Genomic DNA, 14,027 nt, shown 5'->3' with positions numbered 1-14,027 from the left:
AGTATCATAAATAATGAGTGTAGGACAGACAAAAATTGTTCAGACTAGAAGTGTGTATAGGCTAGTAGGCCATCTCAGAAAGGATATCAAGATGAGAGCACAGAGCAAGCATACAATAAGTTAATAAGTGGTAAGAAAAATAAGTCCTGGCAATCAGGAGATGTCCTTTATGGCAAAACACTATCTATAAGCTGATCAGTAACATCTTGTTTCTAGAAGAGACTATTCCTCTCAAAACTCTGAAGGGAGCAGGAGCTGAAATGTGGGCCTTTATACAAAGGCAAAACCTTGTTAATTTAGCAGAAAGTAAGAGCTCTTGCCTTTAAAGGGTTAATATTATCAATCATCTGAAGACTAATACCACACCAGTCTGTTCCACAACACTCACTGGAATTCAAAAGTCATTGTCATTGCTCTTATTCTGTACCTGGGCACAGGAACTGTCACAATATCTATTTCCTGCTCAACAATAAACAGCATTCTGCCAACATACCAAAATAGAAAATAACAAAGAAAAGTGAAAGTATGTCTCCCATTTCATTCTCAAACTTCCATATTACCAGTTACCTGTTGCAAGGTACTCCAAGGGCCACTATGAATTATCTTTTCTCTACTTAGAGGAGGCATCTTGCTAACTGAACTTTTCCTAAGTATTTTTCTTATAGTTGCTTGCTTTCTTTGGTTTTCTTCATATATTTTAGACCAAGATTTGCATGTGCTCATCCACTTTATTCTCTTCTTTTCAATACCATCAGGAAAAATCACTTTATTAGAAGAATCTGCTACATCTTGACTACTGTCCCAGGTGTCTCTGACTTCTTCAGTAGCCTTTTCCACCAGAAATAAAGTTTTCTTCATAGTTTCATGAGAAAATCGATCTGTAATTTCTCTGTTATTAGCATTTGACTGGACATTTGGAGGGCTGCTGCATATGCAGTTTGCCTTATTTTCTGCCATGTCATTAGCACTGAAGTAAAGAGATTCATCCTTTGAAATATGACCATTTGAAACTTTATTAAGATAACTTGTTTGCGAGTTATTTTCTTCTACTTGTGTTACTGAATTAATGTATAGGTTCTCATTATTCACTTGAGAAGGGTGTTCCTTCTCAGAGCCTAGCACGCTTGGTGTCAAATTTCTTTCTGCTGGAATCATCCAATTATTTGTTTCATCCATCATTTCAGCATGCTTTTCTTTTGGTTTCTCTACTTGTTTATTTAGTTCCTCCTTCTCTTCTCTAATTACTTTCATACTTTCTGTCTTATTATTCTTTTTTATGTTTTCTATGTTATTTTCTACATTTTCACTCATCACAGCTTCTGCTCTTTTTTGTCCTACTTTTCTTTGTTCTTCTCTTCTTATTTGCACTTGTTTTTCTCTTTCCAATCTCAGGCTTTCTTTCTTTTTCTCATATTCCTCACGGCTCCTCACCTTCTCCTCCTCCTCCTTCAAATATTGTTTTCTTTCAAGTTCTTCTTGCCTCTTTCTTTCCTCTTCTCTCTTTAACCTGTTTTCTTCCATTCTCCTGTTCAGTTTTTCCTCTCTTTCTTTCATTTCTTGTTCTATTTCCTCTAGTATTTTCTGCTTCTTTCTCATTTCATATTTCCATTGTTTTAAAATGGGAGCATATTTTTTACGGACTAAAAATGCTCTAAATCTAGCTTGGATTTTCACAGCTGCTATATTCTGTTGTTCAGCCAGGTGTCTTTCTTTTGTTTTCTGTTCTTCCAAGGCCTTTTTCTCCTCCTCCATTTGCAACTGTAGCTTCATGATCAATTCCTAGGCCAAAACAATTAGGATAGATTTCAATCACTTTTAAAATGGGACATGAATTGGCACATATTTATCATTCATAAACAGAACATAGTATAGTAAGCGTTCCATGAGAACATTTATTCTCAAATATATAACCTCACAGTCTTTTGACAAAAGCTCACTGTACAACCTTACCGCATGTTGCCTCATTTTGTCTCTCCAAGCTTCCTCCTCTTTCTGCAACTCATCTTCTATTGCAGCCTGACGTTTCTGCACAACAAATTAACTTGAATGAATACTGTACAAAACCCAGAATGACACAAAACACCCTCTCTCCAATCTCACCCATCTTCTTGACTTTGCAACAATCCAATTTTGTGAATGCGTGAATTTAAATGAGAAACTGAGCCATGTGTGGATCAAAATAAACAACAGAACACTTGCATCAGTAATGCAGATTTGGTCATGCCCTGAGAGATGCATACCTTCAGAAAGTCAGCATCTAGGTACTGACCCAAACAGTTGCTACCTTTCTCTCCAAGATCTGTACTACTATCTAAGATGAAAAATAGTTACCAAACCATTCAAAGTATAGGCAGAAAACAGAAACATGTCTGAAAAATAGCATGAGCAATCTCCCTTTAATTGCACTGGTATCTACTGATAATATTAAAATCCTTCAAATAGGAATTTTGTTCAGTAAAACTAAAAAAAATTTCTACTGAAACTGCTTCTAAATGGAAAACAAAAGTTCAAGTTTCTCACTATTTGCAAGTAAATAGCATTTTCCCTTTTGTCCAACATAACCTCAATCAGGAAAAGTCTCAATCAGACTGCAAGTTAGCAGCCAGAAAATTAGTTATGTAAATAACTAAAAATCAGGCTGATCCAGAACCACATAACTCCTGGTGGAACCAAGATCTATCAACCAAATGAAATATGGAGGATATGAAGGAAGTAGTATAAGCAACCACTTTCAATTTGGAGCATTAAGTCTCCCACATGTCTAAGCAGTTTTTCATGGGCATTCAGAAGCATGCTGTTCATACAACAGAAGACCAGGCATCTAGATCCTTCTGCAACAGGGAAAATAGGATTCTATTTCTCACCTCCAAAACAAGCGTTCCTGCAACAGCAGTATCAAAGTGCCTAAACGTGGCCATGTCCGTCTTTCTCTAGAGAAAGCCATCCTACATCCAAAAATGTTTTGTGACAGCAAAGAGTCAAGAAGACCTATCAGTTTTTCTGACCTTTTGAAAAGAGAGCTATAGCAGACATTGAACTGGCCTTCAGATATCAAAGGTCTTTTCATTTACTAAGCACTTCCTTATTATTACTGGTGACTTGAATTACCTTGCTGGTGCCAAGGTGCTCACCTCTTTAGAAAGCCACAAATTAGTTAACTGAAAATGTAGTGTTAATGCAACTTTCAAAACACACTTATTTAGGCTAAATAATTATGTACCCTCACAAGTATAATATCTGAAAGTTAAATTTCTTCATGTTCTTACACTCTTTTATCCTTTATGATGCTCCACCCGCTATAGCAAAACGTGACTAGATAGTGTGAGAGTGCAACCAGCCAATGTGTTGAGTCATCATCTTTTGAGGCCTTCATCAGTACGTGAAGCCTGAGTAAGTTTCCCAGATATAAACAGGGACAGCAAGCATTGTAACTTTTACTTAGTGAAGAACAGCACCAGCATTGCTGAACTGAGTAATTTTGGTTCTGATTACTTCCATTAAGATTTTAACATCGAAATGTGAAAGTGGGGTGGGAGGTCCAAACTAGTTAAGTATTTTCTATGAGGGCACAGTGACTATTTTTCATTTGTGATTAATTTCAGCACAACTGTCATTTCCAGTACATTAGCTGATTTAATAATATAAAAACATTTTAAAGGCAAAGCTTAAGGAATAATTTAAAATTTAACATAGCAAATTCATTCACTATTGATTAAAACAGAAAACACATAAAAGCCAATGGACTACACTTACATACGCCTCACTGGCAACACAAGTAGATAGGACTTAGAACAGTCATGCAGTTTAAGATAGTAGTCTCTTTTTCATATTAGAGATAGAATTTAGATAGTCTAGATTGGAACAGATTGGCTTAGTATCATTTATTACCTTATGAAGAAGATCTAAAGTTATTCTTTCAGCCTCAAATTGCTCCAGATGCTGCATCCTTCTTGCATGTTCCTCTTCATTCTGTTTTTCCCGTGATTCTCTCTCAGCTTTCCACTTTTTCATTTTCTCATCTTCAAGCTCAAGTGCTCGTCTACACTGTTCTCCTACTTCACGATGGGCAAGACTTATGCTCATTTCAAGATCAGCTATTAATCAACCAAGAAAACATTTTATCCATCAGAGATGTCTTATTATTATTCTGCACACTTACTGACTCTGCAACTACTATGCTTATTCTAAAAATCTACAATTCAGGATTGCAGAGGATGTCTTCTTGGCTTTTCATGCTTTAGCACTGATATGCTCCAGCCCGACTAATCCAAAGGCCATGGCAAAGGAACATTCTCAGCCAATGTGACCACAAAAAAAAAAAAAAAAAACAACAAAACAAAACAAACCAAAATCCAAAAACCAAAACAACAATAAAAATCTGTGGCCAAAACAGAACCTGCTTAGTGCCTCTGAGCAGCTTTCATTTTTGAGTGGCATTTTTTGACACTAATTTCTATGATGATTTTGTGATCTTGAAATGAGATAAAGGCAAAAGTGTTTATGTCGAATCCATCAAGTATCAAGCCCTGCTGTATACTGCAATGTGAAATTCTTTTTGAAAATGCTATGATACTTATGACAGCAGAAAAGCAGGAAACAGTGATATGTTGAAGATCAACTCAACCAAATGCATAAGTGCTTGCTTACCTGTAAGGAAGTGGTCATCAGTGACTGCTTCATCAATGATGGACTGACTATAATCAGGTGTTGTAGCAAGCTGCAAGTCTTCATTTTCATCTTCAAGCAGTATCTAACATAATTTAAAATTGTTATTAAAAACCAAGAAACAAAATTTAAAAGCAGAATATTATAAAAAAACTTCCAGAACAAGGATAAGCTTGTCACGTGACAAGTACAACAATGTGAAACTTACTGCTGACTGGGATCCTTACACATTGAACAGTGCTAACTTATCAGTCAAAATCTTGTTTTCTAGAGTAAAAATATTGCAGTATTTATCAAAATACATAATATTTCTATGTGTTTTTAAAATATATTTAATATTTTGCCTTGGAAAATGAATGTCTTGCATTTGAGATTTATTTCACTTTCTGTGAAACCAAGAACTTATGTATGAATACTGTTATGCACACTGGGGAAGAACTAGTTACAGAGCAAAATTTTAAGAAGAGTATTTCAAAATAATACTATGGGCACAAGGATTGCTATATTTATTTCATTGTTCTTTACTGGCAAGTAATCTATTCCTGCTCATTTATCATCTGTTCATCACATGCTTCAGGCCTATATTAATATTTGTAATTCAGCTGAAGTCACATGAAGTAATTGTGCTGTTTTAAACAATGGTCTTCTGAGAACAAAAAATCATGTTTGCAAGAGTGCTCACTAATAAAAGCCAGGCAGCAAATTAAAAGTGAATAAATTAAATACAGTTTTATATTTTTCTAAGAAAACTTCAGCGAGTTATTCAGTCAAATCCTATGAAAATATAGAAGCACTCATGTTCACAACTCTTGATTTGTCTTTAAAAGGTACAGAGGTTACTATGTTTATATTTTCTAAAAAGTAATGGAATATATTAGGAGCAAGATTAATAGTAGTATATCTTCCTGATCATCATAAAAAAATAAGATTAGAGAAGCTTAAAAGTGCTATCATAATATTAAGATAATATTCTCCAAGTATTAATAAAGGATCATTCAGTTTTGTTTAATTTTGTTGATTTTTGTGCTCAATATATCAGATAATTTATTTCAAATTTGAAAGCTTATAGACATGGTGTATTACAGTTGATATCCTAATTCTAAAGAATTCTATATAGAAACTCATCTTAATACCTTATGGATAGTCTTACAGAAAAAACCCTGAACACATTTATAGATGTCCTTAGGAGGCCACTAAAGCATGTGTAAGTTATCTAGATTATTTAATAAAATTTTATTCCCTATAAACAGTGTATAAATAAAAAAATACCTTTTCATTAAATTGTTTGGAATTTTCATTTGATTCAGAAGGATGGCAAGAAACTACTTCATAAATGTCATCTAAAGAAAAAATAAATAAAAAATTTAGTTCACAGAGAGAAAATCCCTTACAAATGCTCAGTTTTGGTCTACACTGTTTATCTACTCAATATGTTTAAACTAAAATAAAGTGGTTTTTTTTTCCCTTTCCTTCTCCCCAGTTTTACTTAAATACGTATGGGAATCATTTATCTACATTGAAAGCAGAAAATGTGTGTAACAGAAACAGACACAATGATACTGTAAGAATACAGTGATAGCAAACATGAAAGAGAATTCCACATCATGAAACACACAGAACATTTTCTGTACAGAAAAATACAGTAGCACTTGTATCAGATAGGTCAAAAGTTGACAAAGAACAATGAAAAAGAGTAAGATTGCATAACAAAAAAAGAATAAATAGGGATGTTCCTCAGATATCAAAATTTGTATGTTGAACTTCTGGTCACCAAGCCTACTGCACTAATGGAACAGACAGTGACATATAAACCGTGAGCTTGGCTTCAGTCACAGCTGACAGCAATATTTTTTTTGCCAATTAATGGTCATTTCACCCAATGAGAGCTTGGGCATCTCTCAAGATAGACTGTAAACATACCCTATGGGAGTAAATTGTATCTGAACCCTGCATTTCGGCTTCTACTGACTTCATTTTAGACTTTCATGAAGAGTCTGGCCTGGGCTCTGTCTCAGAGATTAATCTTGCAACTCGCTTTCTTTAGCATTAGATGAGTTTTTTAAAAAGTTTAATTTCTGCTCAGATGTTAATTCAAGAAGATAGCATTGCATGGCTTTATTCCCAGAGATTTTCATCATGCATTCAGAAGCTGATGGAATAGGTTTCACTGCTTGTTCTACTTTAAACTCTGCATTATTTTATTGATGCTTGTTAGTCTAATGTCCACTGGCAATATGAGGTGTACAAACATTTCAACTGTGATTAATGCTTACTTCTACTTTGCTCATCTTCTAAGTCCTGCAGTATAAGCTTTTCAGCATCTTGATTGCTGCTCTTGATAAAGTTTAAATAGGCGAGAACTGATTCTGGTAAGTCATCTGAAATCTAGAAAAACACAGCCTTTGACATATATTCTACATTTTCATCTCACTGGCTTGAAAAGAGGTAAATACTTGACATAAGTGAATAAAGACTTGTTTTGGCTTCACCTATTGATAGAAATTAAGCAGCAATTTCCACCAAAATTCTTCCAAATTCCTATACTCCTCTCATTGTCTTCTCACTCACTGAACAATTAATAATTCCAATTTTAATTACATTCTAATAAAATTTTAGTAATGCATCTTGCACTATCTCCAGAAACACATTTCATTAAATTACTGCATTTATAACTGTGTTGGACCAAGAAATTAAAGAAAAAGGAAAAGATAAAAATTAGCAAATACCTGTGAGGTACAGGATCTTTTTCTTTTCAGGATAAATAAATTTTAAATTTATTAATGTTTAAAGTATGCACATAGAACCAATGCTTCAGTTTTCTTTACTACATAGAAACTTCCTATTCAAAAGACTGCCTTTAATGGAAAGATTTTGGGAAAATGGTCTGCCTTCTCTCACATGTGCAAATTGTGGTAGACATTGTTGACATTGTTCAATATGTGAGTGCTTACACACTTATCACTGATGCCTTTGTCTACATCATATGAAACATGATTTATGATCAATATTATCTACCCTAACATCCTACAGACCAATCTCTATGCTATGAATCTGAAAGACTAAAATGGCAGAAAAGGACACAACTTATATTATTTCAGAGGAAAGCCACTTCCCAAAATAAGAAGTCATCCAAGAAAGAGGACTTGAAGAACCTATTTATATGAAATTAGTATCTGGAAATCATATAAGGAATCTCCTAAACCAGTCTCTTGTAAGATTAAAATACAGATTTCAGTGAAGAATCATGGGTTTATTCATCCAGATTTAATCTACCCCATCAAATCTTCCAGCTTCAGGAATTAAGAAACAAAATCTCCAAGTCTGATCTTCTCAAACAGAATGCTGATATTAATCTTCCTTATTTTCCTGCTAAATTTTTCATGAAGCAATACTACCAAGACTGCTGCTCAGATCAAAGCCTCGGGTTAGGTGTGTCGGGGAAATGTTCACTCATCAAACGGGCTTTGCAATGCCAGCACTGCCTTTGTACTACACGCTACAGAAGCAGTTTTAGCTCACTGAATAATCACTGAATACACTGAGTATTCAGCTCACTGAATACTTACTGTCTCACCGTCACTCAAGGGCTCCTCTGATACCTCTGTGTCAGGCTCAGTCTCATCAGTTCCAAACGAAGAAACACTAATTCTGCCTAATTCAATTTCTACTTCTTTTTCAATTCCTTCAATATCTTCCGACATTCTGCTACCCACAGCGTCTTATCTGTTTTAAAAACTACACCAAAAAAAAAAAAAAAAAAGTAATACCTTTCAACAGAGCAATGAACCAAAATAAACAGAGTCCTCAAATTCAGGCTAAGAACACAGAAAGTTTTAATGATACGGAGAAAGCCGTGAGAAATTATGTAACCCAGAGAGGTAAAAACTTGTGGATGGATGCAAGCAGGGGGAAACGACCCCCTCCCTCCTTTCGCAACCCGTTGCCCCCTGCAATTAGGGGAATGGGAGGCAGCGAGTTCGGCTCCTGCAGCGGGAGACCGAGCGCACGGAGCGCATTCCCGCCGGCAAGGAGAGAAGCGGATCCCGGCTGAGAGAAAACTACACCTCCCGAAAGGCACCGCGCCCCGAGGCAGCACCGCCCACCGCCGCTTCCTGACAGGCCAGCGGCTCCGCCCCGAGGCATGCTGGGAGTTGTAGTCCAGCGCTCAGAGCGCCCGGAGTCCTCCGGTCCCCCCCATCTACTTCACGTACCCACTCACCTGCCCTTCAGTCAAGCTCCTCAGGGAGCCTCCGCCTTTCTGGCCGCCTCTGGAGACCGGCCGCTCCTCCGCCCTGAAATTCCGCATCCGCCCACAGCGGACGGTGGGAGCTCCAGGGGGAGGACGAGAGCCCCGCACGGCGCTGCTACCGCGGGGGCGTCACCACGGCAACGGGAAACAGCGGCTCGGACGGGCAGCGAGAGGAGCCAGACTTCGCCAGGAGCTGCCGTTTCGCGTTCCCGGGGCGTTCGGCAGCGCCTCCCAGCGTGAGACGGAGCCCCTCGCAGCGCCTTTGATCGTGGTTTCGTTTGTTTGGGGTTTTTTCTTTAATATTAGGGTTTGTTTTGTGTTTTGTGCTTTTGTTTCTTTGTTTTGGGGGGTTGTTGTTGGTTTTCTTTTGAGGGTATTTTTATTTTGGTTTTGGATTCGTTTTTTGGTTTTGTTTTTGGTTTGTGTTTGGGGTTTTTTTTTTGAAGTCCTAGACTGGAATTTAGTGTTCACAATAAATTGCAAGAGGCAATTAACTGGAAAAAAAAATAAAAGCATACTAAAACTACAGTAAAGGTGTATTAAAACACTGTGGGTTTGCTTCCATTCTTGTTTGCCAAGAGAACTCCAGAGTAACGAAAAATGAGAACACAGCAGACATCCCTTCTGTCATCCCATGCTGGGGCTGGGTCACGGCTCAGGAGGGCTGCCTGGCACTGGTGCCATCGTGGGGCACTGGACTCTGGCACGGCAGCCTGGCACGGCCTCACAGGTGCAGGGGAACCAGTGGCTCAGCATGGCCCAGCCGGGGCTGCAGGTAGGGAGCAAATAGTAGGAGTTTAAAACAAAAAACAAAACAAAAAAAAAACAAACAAAAAAAAAAGGACAAAAAAACAAACAAAAAAAACCCCCAAAAAACCAACCCCCCCCCCCCAAAAAAAAAAAAAAAAACCAAAAAAACCCAAACCAACCAAAAAAACAAAACAAAAAAAGAAAAAATGAGAGAAAGGTAAGGTAAATACATATACAAATTCATAGCCATAGAATGGTTTGGGTTGGAAGGAACCTTCAACATCGTCTCTTCTGAATGACCTGCCATGGGCAGGGAATCTTCCACTAGACCAGGCTGCTCAGTGCCCCATCCAGCCTGGCCTTGAACACAGGGATGGGGCACCCGCAGCTTCTCTGGGCAACCTCTTTTCAAGCCACACCACCCCCTGTGGTGTAAAGAATTTCTTTGTAGCATCTAATCTAAATCCGCCCTCTTTGAGCTTAAAACCTGTCCCCCTTGTCCTACTACTGCCCGCCTGTGTAAAAGTTCCTCACTGGTTATTAAAAGCTGGAGAAAATGTCCAGTTGGACAATTAGAGACTAAATAGTATTCATTCTGAGAAAAGTTACACAGATCAGGCAGGGTGCAGATAATAACATTTTTGTGTGTTCATAGGGAGCGCATCAACCCAGAGTCTGATGAGGAATACCAATATGCAAAAACAGGTATAACAAAAATTAACAGATAAAAGATAAATTTAGGTTTTATATAGAAAATGTGCAAATTGGGAGCAATGGGAAGGATCTGCCAAAAATGGTAGGGTTTTTCCCATCTGCTGTCTGTAGAATAAGCTGAGTACCTTTCTGAAAGTTTTAGGAGGGTTGAACAAAAAAATATTTGCTTCAAGGGCAACTGATTACAGTTTTCTCACCAGTGTTATGGAAAAGCATGGTAATAAATATTAATAATAATTAAAAAGAAGAAATGTATCCATTTGAAATCCACCCTTTTATATAATCATAACACTGGTGAACTTTTCAATGTGATCAACTCTTTATTCACTGATTGAATGTACACTTAGTGCTTCTTTTGTAGTGGAGTTTTGCTGTGCAGATACTGAATAAAAACCATATCCTGCCTTAGCAAAAATATTTGCAAATAAAAGAGATATTTCATAGAGATCATTGAAAGATTTAATTTCATTAAATGAAATGAAGAATTGTCATATCACTACTCACTCAACCCTAAGGCAAAACGTAACACTAACTCTTACCCTTGCCCTAACCCTAAATATATCCCTAAATTTAACCCCGCCACTAACCCTAACAATAAAACCTCTATCCATATGGGTGGTCAAGTTTAGAAAGAAGTAGGAGCAGCAATATTGATGCCCTGGGACCACCTTGCCATTCATGTCACAGCCATATTGTTCCTGGAGCTGTAGGCTCTTTTACTCACTCGACCCTAACCCTAACCCCCTAACGCCAACCCTAACCCTAACCACTGCCCTAACCCTCAGACTAACCCTAAACTCCCAATCCCCATGGGTGCTCGATTTTAGAAAGAAGCAGGAGCAGCAATGTTGGGGCCCTGCTGGGATTGCCTTGGCATGCCATTTCCAGCCCAAGTGTTCTTGGAGCTGTAGGCTCTTTGACTCACTCAACACTAACCGTAACCCTAACCCTGACCCTAATGACACCTTGGGACTGTGCAGATGTCCTCATTGCCGTAGGTTACACAGATTGAAAGGTGTGGATTTATCAGTTGTGGCACCATGCCCTGATGCCCTTGCAATGCCTTTTGGATTGCCAGTGTCCCTGAAGCTGTAGGTTCTGCAGCTCTCTGAACCCTCATACAAACCCTAAGTGTAGCTTGTTGTTGCTGCTGAGATCCCCATCACCAGTGTTGGCACTGATTCAAAAACTGTAGAGTGAACAGAGCTGTGCTGTAACTAAAATTCTTCATTTCATGAATTTGGAAATGAAGGGAAAACAACTGCATGGCATGGAATGACAGGAAGTGCGTCAGAATGAGCTGGAACTTCCTGAAACATGTTGCCTGTATCCAGAAAGTCAGGGCTAACCAACATAAGAACACTTCTCTGTTCTAAGGATGTGGTTATGCTGGACTTCAGGAAGAAATATATCATTGTTTGACCATTCTCCTAAGGTAGGGTGGAAATATTCAATACTGGGAAAGATTTTCTTGTGTAAAAACAATGCAATATAAAATGTAAATTAATTTATAAGGATAATATTTTTAATTTTTAGGTAAATGTTTTAAGATGAACTGAATTACTATTAAAATTTCTTAGAGCAAATCTTTGAAACCACATAGGTAACAAGAGATTTATTGCGGATTCCAGTTTCCATGTTGAATACTCTTCAGGAGTTTTTTTCCTAAAAAAATGCATCATACCACTGTTTTGATACATTCTATTTTTGAAAATCAAAAAAAGTTCAATGACTCTTAAAAGTAGTGAAACTTCTCCAGGGAAATTGAAAAGCCCATTGTCTCATACAGTCTATAGTTTTTCAAGGTGCATCGTTGACCCCATTCTTGACTCCACTCCACTGCAGAGCTGGTTTGAGAAACTTACTGCAGCTTTCTTTGTGCTGAAATCCAGCAGAAGAAGTTTTATAATACAGGCATTGAGGATCTTGACAGGGCAGGCTAAACTTGCATTTCCTGAATATTTTCTTCTAAAAAATGAAATTTTATACATATGTAATGTGTTTTCTATGTAAAAATAAGTTGTTAATGCAAGACAAATTTTGACTGCAGAAGCTTCACATTTGTCATCTCTTCGTTTCAGCTGGTATCCTTACTATTTAGTAAGTGCACTGAGAATAGAAGAACAAGGGTATGCCAGGCTACATAAATCTTGCCATATAAGTCTTCCAAAATACATGCTGCTTCCAAATGTCTTTAGAAGCTTAAAATAAAAAAGACCAAAACCAAAAGAGAGCAACAATATATGTGTACAGTGTAACAGAGGTAAAGGAGACTATACACCATCTCAATGCTCCTACTGCTACTGTTAATTTTTTGTTCAATGTATCAGAAAATACATTCAAAATTTATAAAATATTATCTGGAGAAACAAAGTTCCATTGTGATTTTTAAGAGTAATTACATTTTTTTTTCATAATGAACTGAATATATGGATTAGACTTTCAGCTGTGATTCAAAACTGAAAACAAAAAAATGAAAATAAGAGATAAAAACCAAATACAGAAGGGCTATTTAAATATCTTCAGTGGAATTTTCTTGGCAAGAAATTTATTTTCTTTCTCTTATTTAGCAGCTTTATTTTTTTTTTTTTTTAGATGTTTATAATTAAAAAACCAATCCTTCACTTCCCCCGCCCCCCTTCCCATCAGGCTCTGGGTTTTGTGCTTTCGGCATTTGGGTTGTGGCTTTCGTTTGACAGAAACAATTTCTTCAGAGTTTTTTTCTCAGTACAAATAGAATTATTCTTTGGTTTTAAATGCTTGTAGAATGAAAATGCCCCATCCCTGAAAGTGTTCCAATCATGGATTGCAAGCAGCTTTAAGCAACCTGGTCTAGTGGCAGGTGATCCTGCCCATGACAGCGGTTTTCGAAGTAGAGGGTCCCTAATGTCCCTTCCAACCCAAACCATTTTATGGTTGTGTGGTTCTATGTAATCGACAGAAGTAATGGATTTTTTTTTTCACAAGGTGGCAGTATTGGATTGAGCTGCATGGTTGTAAGGTTTGTTATTTTTTTCCTCTGAAGTCTGTTTTCCATCATTACGTGGTACGATTATCAAAACAGGAGAAAACATATTATTATACCTACAATTTAGGTATTGTTATAATTTATGCAATTGATTTGTTTCTTTCTCTTGGTGTACAACTTATAGATGACTCACTGAAAAATAAATCAGCTCTATTCATATTTTCTTTGTGTCATTTGCCAGACTGCATTTGACCTACATTTGATGAGATGTTAGATCCTTTAGGTGAGGATTTGGGTGGAATGAATAAGAGTATGGCCTCTCCATATGGATATTCCTTTTTTTCCCATAGTGTCTATAATTTTTTTTTTTTTTAAAGAAAAGTAAGTTTTGGGTCACAACAACAGATGTGTTCTTAAAGAGCAGACTGCCTTGGCTGTGTTAAGTGTCAGTTCCCAACTAATGGCATAGGAACCATCCGATGCATTAATTCTGGGAGACAGCATGTGGGCTGGAAGTAATAAAACCACTGCTACTTTCAATATCCATGCACAAAGTGTTGGAATGCAGAGGAGAAAGTGGCCATTCGCAAAGAGAGAGGACAGCACTGAATCTTTCATTTATTGAGAAGTACATTTCTGTCTCCCCGTAGGATCTGTACATGTGTTCATAATTCTTGACAA

At 37.3% G+C, this 14,027-nt stretch overlaps 1 protein-coding gene across 5 annotated transcripts in view; it reads right to left on the bottom strand.

Annotated features, from left to right (window-relative positions):
- The window catches only part of LRRIQ1 (leucine rich repeats and IQ motif containing 1), a 101,766-nt gene extending 92,520 nt beyond the window's left edge, over window positions 1–9,246 (bottom strand). For all 5 annotated transcript variants that reach the window (XM_038155412.1, XM_038155414.1, XM_038155413.1 and 2 more), the window contains exons 1-8: window positions 8,885–9,246; window positions 8,232–8,400; window positions 6,939–7,050; window positions 5,935–6,005; window positions 4,648–4,750; window positions 3,889–4,094; window positions 1,951–2,025; window positions 568–1,779 (exon numbers count right to left, since the gene is read on the bottom strand). In XM_038155412.1, coding sequence (XP_038011340.1) covers window positions 568–1,779; window positions 1,951–2,025; window positions 3,889–4,094; window positions 4,648–4,750; window positions 5,935–6,005; window positions 6,939–7,050; window positions 8,232–8,366 — 1,914 coding nt within the window. In that variant the 5' untranslated portion in view covers window positions 8,367–8,400; window positions 8,885–9,246. The remainder of the gene's footprint in view (window positions 1–567; window positions 1,780–1,950; window positions 2,026–3,888; window positions 4,095–4,647; window positions 4,751–5,934; window positions 6,006–6,938; window positions 7,051–8,231; window positions 8,401–8,884) is intronic.
- Between the last annotated feature and the right edge of the window lie 4,781 nt (window positions 9,247–14,027).

This window comes from Motacilla alba, chromosome 1A (assembly GCF_015832195.1).
Source record: "Motacilla alba alba isolate MOTALB_02 chromosome 1A, Motacilla_alba_V1.0_pri, whole genome shotgun sequence".
NCBI lineage: Eukaryota > Metazoa > Chordata > Aves > Passeriformes > Motacillidae > Motacilla > Motacilla alba.
Note: the sequence above shows the minus strand (reverse complement) of the source record. Positions and strands in the feature narration are given on the sequence as shown.